Genomic DNA, 9,746 nt, shown 5'->3' with positions numbered 1-9,746 from the left:
TTAATTTTTAGTATTACATTCTTACAGAGTAAACTTTTAACCTAGTACAGTAAGATTTTTTTTCTTTAAAAAGAAAAAAAAAAAAAAAAAAATTACTAGATGTTGAACTTGTGACCTTTATAAACAAAACTACACCGACAAATACTTGATTTCAGCCTTAAAAATCACTCAAGTCAAAATACAATTAAGTAATGATATTGCATTATTACAATCATAATTGATTTAAGTAATGCAATTAGGAGCAGACACATTAAACTAATATAAGCCCACTTAATAGAGAAAGTGTTGTGTACTTGAGAAGAGTAGGGGAGGAGAGAGAAAATCAAAAGGGAGGCGAAGAAACAGGGGATATCGATATGATTTGATATTACCCTTTTCATTTGCTTGGGTTTCTTACAAATTGAGCAAATACCCATTTCAGATCTCCCCAAAATACCCCTCACCCACAAAAATCTGCTTCATTTTGGGTTGAATTTGCTCAGAATTTCATAGCTTAACAATGGAGGCTGGTGGTATGGTAGCTGGATCTTACAATAGGAATGAACTTGTTAGGATTCGTCATGATAGTACTGATAGTGGGGTGAGTTTTCTTAGTCAAAATTTAATCTTGATTTGATTTGTTCAAGATGTTGCATCTTTTTAATTTTATATTATTATAATTTAGATTTACATTTGTGTTTTATTATAATTATTAGATCTGTGCTGATTGATTGAATCAATGGTTTGATCTGGTTTGATTATTGAAGGTTGTGAATTGTTTATTGGTGATTCAGATTAATTGATAATTGATGTATTAGTGAGTTTATGGGCTGAGTTTATGATGTCTGAAATTGACCGAAATTGTGATTAATTAGTGTTTTTTAGGAGTGATACTGTAGTAATTTAGTGTTCATAGCTCAATTCTGATCATGAGATCAAATGAGCTAGACTTTAGGTACTTAGGTTTCAACTTCAATGAAGCGATCTTGGTTGTTTATACTGATAATTCATGAAAGTAATTGGGCAGTTTGAGTGGGATTTGCACTTTAATCGATTGTTGTGTGTGACTTCGTGCTGCAGCGAGTGATTAGAGTTCTGATGCTTGATTGTTCGGGTTAATTAGATGATTGTTGTGTGTGATTTCGTGCTGCAGCGAGTGATCAGAGCTCTGATGCTTGATTGTTCGGGTTAATTAGATGATAATCTTCGTTGTGGGATCGTGAATTATAAATTTCGTTCATGATTTTGTCAATAACAATTGGATTAGAAAGTTGATGTCTTTATCTATGTAGCTTTGTATTACTAAGAATTAATGAGTGTCATGTAAAATGGTGTAGATTGATTGAAAATGTTGTTTTGAATCGGAGCAGGATGCATGTTGAAAGATTTATTTGATATTGTTTCCATTGCAAATGCGTCATTATATTCTGTTGTCTAGTCAAGTATTTCAATTTCTAGCTGTTGATGTGAGCCTTGTGCATTGTGATCAGCAGTCTGCTTTGTAATTTATAGTCATTTGACGAGTGTTGGTTTTTTATTTTGTGTAAATTGCAGTCCAAACCTTTGAAGAATTTGGATGGCCAAATCTGTCAGATCTGTGGGGATACTGTGGGAGTTACTTCAAATGGTGGTGTCTTTGTTGCTTGCAACGAATGTGCCTTTCCAGTTTGTAGGCCTTGTTATGAGTATGAAAGAAAAGATGGAAATCAGTGTTGCCCCCAGTGCAAGACTCGATACAAGAGACAAAAAGGTTTGCTTGTTTTAGCTTTCATTTATTTTTATCAAACTCTGCCTGTTTAGCACCGGAGAATAATTGTTAACATGATTTTTGCATCAGGGAGTCCTCGAGTGGAAGGAGACGATGAGGAGGATGATGTTGATGATTTGGAGAATGAATTCAATTATACTAGGGGAACCAGCAAGGCTAGAAATGACTGGCAGGGAGAAGATGTAGACCTCTCCTCATCTTCTAGACATGGATCTCAGCCAATTCCTCTCCTTACCAATGGTCAAGTGGTAAGTGATGCGATTTCTATTCAAGCTCTTAACTATTTTAATTGGTGGATAAGGCTTGTTATGTGCATCTTGCAAATTATTATTTGGTTTCCAAATGGTCTGTATTTATTGCTATACAGTGGTTGGGTAATAAACTCGTATATAGTCATCCAAATGAGGCACCTTGGAATTATGTCTGAAAGCATACCTTTTTAACGAGAAGCTTTAATATACTGCTCTATGAGAAATAAGTGATTCTTTGCTAGAAATTGATAGTGCAAATATTTAGTTTGATAATTGCTATGTGAAATGCAGTTACTTTTTAGCTACTGCATACTTTTCAATGTTATTCTGGTAAATATGGGGTTTCAGTGACTTTTGATGTTTCACTGTCGGGTGATGTGATATATCTATGGTGATTCTCTTTTTGACTTGTAAGTAGTTTGAACCAAATTTTAAATTATATATATTCTATTTAATATGTTACTTGTTTCTGAATATATATGAGATTATCCTTTTGATCACCATCAGCCCTAGGTACTTTTTCTATCCATATTGGATGTGCTTGACAATGTACTTATAGAGTATCTTCACGCTAGTTATCTGTTGGGTGAATTTTGGTTACTGTTTATGGCTGGAAAACTAGCTGCTTACTGAATTCAATTTTGTTCTTGTCTCAGGTTTCTGGGGAGATCCCGAGTGCCACACCTGACAATCAATCTGTGAGAAGCACATCAGGTCCTATAGGTCCTGAGAAGCGTGGTAACCACTCACTTCCTTACATCGATCCATCCCAACCAGGTAATCTTTGTTACTCATGCTGCTGTGTTGGTAAAAATGTCAGTATTTTTCATTTTGTATGTTATACTTGATGCTAATGCCTTAAATTATGTTGTGACAGTACCTGTGAGAATTGTGGACCCTTCGAAGGACTTGAATTCATATGGGCTTGGTAGTGTGGACTGGAAAGAAAGAGTTGAAAGTTGGAAACTCAAGCAGGAGAAAAATATGACTCACATGGGGAATCGATACTCAGAAGGAAAAGGAGGTGGTGACATGGAAGGCTCTGGTTCAAATGGTGAAGAACTCCAGATGTGAGCATCTGTCCTGTGCTTTTCTGCTCTCTTTTTTATTTTATTTATTTATTTTTTTAATCTTTTTTGGGGGCGGGAAGGGGAGGGGGTTGGTTATGAGGTTTGCATTAAAATGTTTTCCTGAGATCCCATGTGCTCTTATTTTATGCTCTACTTACACCAAATGGTGACAAAGGCTTGATCTTAGATCATGCTTGTCCTGAGTTGGAAGATGGGAAATAAAACCCTAATTTTTATGTTGCAGGGCTGATGATGTGCGTCAACCAATGAGTCGCATTGTCCCTATTCCTTCATCGCATCTCACTCCTTATCGAGCTGTGATTGTTCTTCGGCTGATCATCTTAGCCTTCTTCTTGCAATATCGTATAACCCATCCTGTGAAGGATGCATATCCTCTGTGGCTCACATCAGTTATCTGTGAGATCTGGTTTGCAATGTCATGGATTTTGGATCAGTTTCCAAAATGGTATCCTATCAACCGTGAGACATACCTTGACAGGCTCGCATTCAGGTCAGTTTGCATTGCTATCTTACTCTCTCCTGTATGTGTTGTTGGTGTCGTCACTTGTGAACATTTTGAATTATTTATCTTTATTGATTTTTGGATCGGCAAATTATTGTTATTTTTGTGGTCATTGGGACAAGACTGATCTTGAAAATTATGCGTACTTTGTTAGGCATGACCGCGAAGGAGAGCCATCACAGTTAGCTCCTATTGACGTGTTTGTCAGTACTGTGGATCCTCTGAAAGAGCCGCCTATCATTACAGCTAACACTGTGCTGTCCATTCTAGCAGTGGACTACCCAGTCGACAAAGTTTCTTGCTACGTTTCAGATGATGGTTCTGCTATGCTGACATTTGAAGGTCTTTCTGAGACTGCTGAGTTTGCCAGGAAATGGGTTCCATTCTGTAAGAAGTTCAATATTGAGCCAAGGGCTCCAGAATTTTACTTTCAACAGAAGATCGATTACTTAAAAGACAAAATTCAGCCATCTTTTGTCAAGGAGCGTAGATCAATGAAGGTAACCATCATATAGTTTGTGTTTATTTTAGATATTTGTCTAGTACTCGGTTGAGGCTCGGGTTGTACTGTTGGGTCATGGGCTTAGTCTAAAAGACACTGCTTTGTAAACCAGCCCATTTAAGGCCCAGACTAATTGGTTTGACCTCTTTTAGCAATTTTTTTCAAAAAAAAATTTGATTATACTCTTATAAAATAAGCCTGCTTTCGGCTAGTGCTCCAAGCCTGGGTCCATTTTCCCACTGCTTGTTAGGTTTTGAAATGGCTTACTGTCCATCACTGTTCAATTTCTGGAGAGTATTGATTGATGCCTTTTAAATGCAGAGAGAGTATGAAGAATTTAAGGTTCGCATCAACGCCCTTGTTGCAAAAGCACAGAAGGTGCCTGAAGAAGGATGGACAATGCAAGATGGAACAGCCTGGCCTGGAAATAACCCCAGGGACCATCCAGGAATGATTCAGGTAAAATCATTATCTTTTAATTACTGTACTTAAATCTCTCGTTTATTTGCTTGCCTTCATGATCTAACTATACTTGGTTTTCAGGTGTTTTTAGGCCACAGTGGAGGCCTTGATATGGATGGAAATGAACTGCCACGTTTAGTTTATGTTTCCCGTGAGAAGAGACCTGGCTTCCAACATCACAAGAAAGCTGGTGCCATGAATGCTTTGGTTCGTATACGCTTCAATCTTCCCACCTTTTTTTTTTCTAATAATGTGCAGTCTTTAGTCTTTACTATTTAGTACTCATGTATTATTTGACACATTCGTCACATTTGATGTGGTGTCTTAAACTTCTATTCTTTGATGCCTGGTGTCTTAGCATGCACTTGTGCTTATCATATTTGCCACGTCAATATTTTTGGAAAAGTTAGAATTTCTCTATTATCTGCGACTATTTGAGTTAAGCTAAAAGTTTTACTGGATTCTGCAGATTCGTGTTTCTGCAGTACTGACCAATGGCGCATACCTACTGAATGTCGATTGTGATCACTACTTCAACAACAGCAAATGTCTTAAAGAAGCCATGTGTTTCATGATGGATCCTGCTCTTGGGAAGAAAGTCTGCTATGTGCAATTCCCTCAAAGATTTGATGGCATAGATTTGCACGATCGATATGCTAACAGAAATATAGTGTTTTTTGATGTATGTGTCCATTCTCTAATATTGAAAATAAAGTTGTAGACCTGTCTCCTGGTTGTATCAAAGCTTGAATAATCTTTGTCCTTGTATTTTGCAGATCAATATGAAAGGGCAGGATGGTATCCAAGGGCCAGTGTATGTGGGTACTGGATGTTGTTTCAACAGACAAGCACTCTATGGGTATGATCCCGTATTAAGTGAAGAGGATTTGGAACCGAATTTCATCATCAAAAACTGTTTTGGATCAAGAAAGAAGGGAAAGAGTGGTAACAAAAAGTACGCGGATAAGAAGAGGGGACCCAAAAGAAGTGAATCTTCTATACCTATTTTCAATATGGAAGACATTGAAGAGGGTGTTGAAGGTAAAGATTTTATGCATTTTTTTAATCTCTATTGCCGTTACTCTTTTAGTGTTGTGCTTGTGGCTAACTAGTAAGAGCTAAACTGCTAAAGAGTAAAAATTAGTGTTGGGTGGTGCTATTGCTATTTGTGGTCTAAAGAGGTAAATAATTCACTGGTTTTCTTGTTGGACAGGCTATGAGGATGAGAAGTCTCTTCTTATGTCTCAAAAGAGATTAGAGAAGCGGTTTGGTCAGTCACCTGTGTTCATTGCAGCCACCTTCATGGAAATGGGGGGTATCCCTCCTACAACAAATCCTGCAACACTGCTGAAAGAAGCCATCCATGTTATTAGTTGTGGATACGAGGACAAATCAGAATGGGGTAAAGAGGTGAGCAAAGTAGAAACCTTCATTCCAACAGGAAATTATTTTGAAAATTTACGCTTTTCAGGATATATCTGTCTATAACAGCCCCTTGTTTATGCCAAATTGCCAATATTCACAAAACTACCCCTTGTCATGGTTTATCCACCTTTGTTTTATTTCCTCTGACTTTTTGATGGTATAAGATTGTAAGATCCCAGTCTGTTTATTTTGCTAAAATAAAAAGGTAGTATGATTTTGAATCCCCAGTCTTTTTGTAAGTTTATCTTTGTCATTCACTCATTTGGGAATTAGCTAAGCCTTTCAATTATAAATTAAAAGGTCGGCTGTTTGTTGACAAATGAACATATGGATTATCTAGTGAAGCTTGAGGACAAAGGACTGTTTTGTTAATTTTGACATGATTTTTCTACATGAGCAATTTCAGTATGTGGATGGATTTTTTTTTTGGTTTAAGAAAATAACTGAGAAGCTTATGTTGCATAATAATGTTTATTATCCAGATTGGGTGGATTTATGGTTCCGTCACAGAAGATATTTTGACTGGATTTAAGATGCATGCTCGTGGCTGGATATCTATCTACTGCATGCCTCCCAGACCAGCCTTTAAGGGTTCTGCTCCCCTCAATCTTTCTGATCGTTTGAATCAAGTCCTTAGATGGGCTCTGGGGTCTATTGAGATTATGCTTAGCAGGCATTGTCCTGTATGGTACGGTTACAAGGGGAGGTTGAGGTTCTTGGAGAGATTGGCATACATCAACACTGTCGTCTATCCACTGACGTCTATTCCACTTATTGCCTACTGTATTTTGCCAGCTATCTGTCTTTTGACAAATAAATTTATCATTCCCACGGTACGTATTGTTTTCTCCACTTATTGGACTAATAAATTGGGTTCAAAAGTTTACTTCTAGTCTTTTGTTTCCAGAAATGTTGTTTCTGAAATAATTTCTTGTGTCTTCTTGCAGCTAAGCAACTTTGCTAGTGTGTTGTTTATCATGCTTTTTATGTCCATTGCTGCTACCGGTATTCTTGAGCTTAGATGGAGTGGAGTTTCCATCGAAGACTGGTGGAGAAACGAGCAGTTCTGGGTTATTGGAGGTACATCAGCCCATCTGTTTGCCGTCTTCCAGGGTCTGCTGAAGGTGCTCGCCGGTATTGATACCAACTTTACTGTTACTTCCAAGGCAGCCGATGAAGATGGTGATTTTGCAGAACTTTACATATTTAAATGGACCTCACTTCTCATTCCTCCCACCACCGTCCTGATCGTGAACTTGGTTGGTGTTGTGGCGGGTGTTTCTTATGCAATCAACAGTGGTTACCAATCTTGGGGTCCTCTCTTTGGGAAACTCTTCTTCTCCTTCTGGGTGATTGCCCATTTGTATCCCTTCCTCAAGGGTCTCTTGGGTCGTCAAAACAGGACACCTACCATTGTTATCGTTTGGTCCGTTCTTCTTGCTTCCATCTTCTCCTTGCTCTGGGTTCGGATCAATCCATTCACAACTGATGCCGAGAAGGCTGCTGCTGGTAATCAATGTGGTATTAATTGCTAGATTGCCTTCTAAGTTATAAGGTTCACTAGGCAGCCGCTTTTTGGTTCAAAATCTCAGCTTTTGTGTAAATACCGAGTCATATGCCGGACCTTCGGATAAAAGCACGAAAAGACGTGACAATGTTGTTCCTTGTGCTAGTTAAAAGGAAATCAAAGGGACCAAAGTGCATCTTTGTTTAATAGCTTCACAATGTTTTAGTGTAGCTCTGAGTTGCTTGTATTTTTTGATAGTCAGTGACACTTTGGTCTTACAACAGTTACAAGTGCATCTGTGAGACTGTGAAAGTGAAATACATGTCTCAGTTTGTTGTTATTTATGTACGATTAGCTTTAATTTTTTTTTTATTTTTTTTATTTATTATTTGTAAAGAAAACATACCTTAAATGTACTATTCTTTTTGAACCATTATTATATAATACGTACATGTTCGCACGTATTTGTGCATCAAATGATTGTGTATCTAATATTTGTATTAGTAAAACAAGTCTTGGATGATCATATTAAAGCCAAAACAATTTTTTTTTTTTTTTTTTTTTTTTTTTTTTTTTTTTTTTTTTTTAAATTGTACCTCAAATGTATAATTGTCCTATTACATTAAATTTACAATTACCTCTATACAAAATAAAAAATCATACACAAAGTATTTTGTACTCGTATTTGTTGTAGATCATGTTACTTATTTTCAAAGAATTAAGTTATTTTTTTCTTTAAAAAAAAAAATGCATGAGATTTGAGTATTTGAGTATTAAATTTATAAGAAAAACCTTTTTCAAACACCTTTTTTTTTTTTTTCAAAAAAACACCTTTTTAAAGTTTTTTTGTTAAAAAAGAATCACTACGGTAATTTTTTTTTTCTACAAGTATAAATCTGTTTACCTAATTACAAACTGATTTCCTCGTATTTTTTTTATTTAACCAATCAATAATCATTAACTATATACAAAAAGACACACCAACAATCAGTGGCGGATCCAGGAATTGGGGAATGGGGGTACGAAATTATGTTTAATAAAAAAACAAATTACAAAATAAAAAGTAATATGTGGAGCGTAATAATTTTTTCCTAACTAATAAATTTTGAGTTAATAATTAAAATTACTATTGTATATTTGTATTAATATTTGTGTGTACTATACACCCTATCTTCCGACACTAAGACTTAAAATTAACTAATAAAATTGTGAGGAGAATTTTTTTTATCTAAGAGACCTGTTATTTGTAACAGTAGGTCTCTTTGATAAAAAGTACAAATCTTCTTGTGGAAAAATAAACAATGTCACTTAAGAGACCTGTTTTTGTAACAGTAGCTCTCTTTGATCAAAAGTACTATTCTGAAACTCCTAGCGTCTAGCATGGAAGGTATATAAAAAATAACCTAAGAGACCAAATTTTTACAAAGGCGGTCTCTTTAAATTAAACAAAAAAAGGCGGGGCTGATTGGTGTTACATAACAGTACCTAAAAGACCGCCTATTACATAAAGGCGGTCTCTAATCTTAAACAGTTTTTTTTTTTTTTTTTTTTTTTTTTTTTTTTTTTTTTTCCGGCGGAATGGGGGTACATCTGTAACTCTATGTACCCCCCTGGATCCGCCAATGCCAACAATGACACGTGTCATTTTCTGGTGTGTCCTTAGTTTTTTTTTTTTTTTTTGAATAAAATTCAATTAAAGAAACAAAATTTATTTACAAAATAATTCTCTAATAAAAAAGATTTGATATACATTTTACACGAATATTTATATAGCTATTAAAAATTTCTTAACGCATAATTTGTGAATTCCTTTATTTTACTAATTTTCAACATCATTTTATATCTAACATATCTTACGCAATCCTTTATTTTGCTCAAAATTTGTCAACTATATTTTTAGATTTTTTTTCTTTTTTATAAACTGATTATAATAATAGTTTAATAATGGTTATAAAAAATTACCGTGCATGGCACGGAAACTAAACTAGTAACCACCACTAAATTATTAGTCGCATAGGCGGCTTGTCAATAATAAGGTATTAATTAAATGATTTTATTTTTAAAAAAATTGGAATTTTTTTAAAAAGGAAAATAGTGAAACTTATGGTGTCTATATTATTTTTTTAAAAAATGTATGGTGTACATAATATAATGATTGAGTTTTCAAGCGTTGTGCAGCAAAAGTTAGGAAAAAAAATGTAATACAGATTCGATGTAATATTGGAGTTCCTAAAAAGAAATTTAGTGGATAACATAATA

The 9,746-nt window shown here is 35.3% G+C and overlaps 1 protein-coding gene across 1 annotated transcript; it reads left to right on the top strand.

The window, feature by feature from the left end:
- Positions 1-216: 216 nt before the first annotated feature.
- Positions 217-7,964, top strand: LOC145593716 (cellulose synthase A catalytic subunit 1 [UDP-forming]). The gene is made up of 14 exons (XM_081650041.1): positions 217-580; positions 1,534-1,729; positions 1,817-1,995; positions 2,655-2,775; positions 2,876-3,068; positions 3,313-3,579; positions 3,746-4,091; positions 4,415-4,552; positions 4,637-4,762; positions 5,025-5,237; positions 5,332-5,596; positions 5,769-5,965; positions 6,463-6,813; positions 6,928-7,964. The coding sequence occupies exons 1-14, from the start codon at positions 500-502 to the stop codon at positions 7,513-7,515; spliced, it is 3,261 nt and encodes a 1,086-aa protein (XP_081506167.1). The 5' UTR covers positions 217-499; the 3' UTR covers positions 7,516-7,964.
- Positions 7,965-9,746: the final 1,782 nt, after the last annotated feature.

This window comes from Chenopodium album, chromosome 19 (genome assembly GCF_948465745.1).
Source record: "Chenopodium album chromosome 19, dcCheAlbu1.1, whole genome shotgun sequence".
Classification (NCBI taxonomy): domain Eukaryota; kingdom Viridiplantae; phylum Streptophyta; class Magnoliopsida; order Caryophyllales; family Amaranthaceae; genus Chenopodium; species Chenopodium album.
Note: the sequence above shows the minus strand (reverse complement) of the source record. Positions and strands in the feature narration are given on the sequence as shown.

Excerpts from the sequence above, each read along its gene's own strand:
- LOC145593716 (XM_081650041.1), top strand. The coding sequence starts at position 500 with ATGGAGGCTGGTGGTATGGTAGCTGGATCTTACAATAGGAATGAACTT. Across the intron at positions 3,069-3,312 it reads AATGGTGAAGAACTCCAGAT|GGCTGATGATGTGCGTCAAC; the intron begins GTGAGCATCTGT and ends TTTATGTTGCAG. Across the intron at positions 5,238-5,331 it reads GAAATATAGTGTTTTTTGAT|ATCAATATGAAAGGGCAGGA; the intron begins GTATGTGTCCAT and ends TGTATTTTGCAG.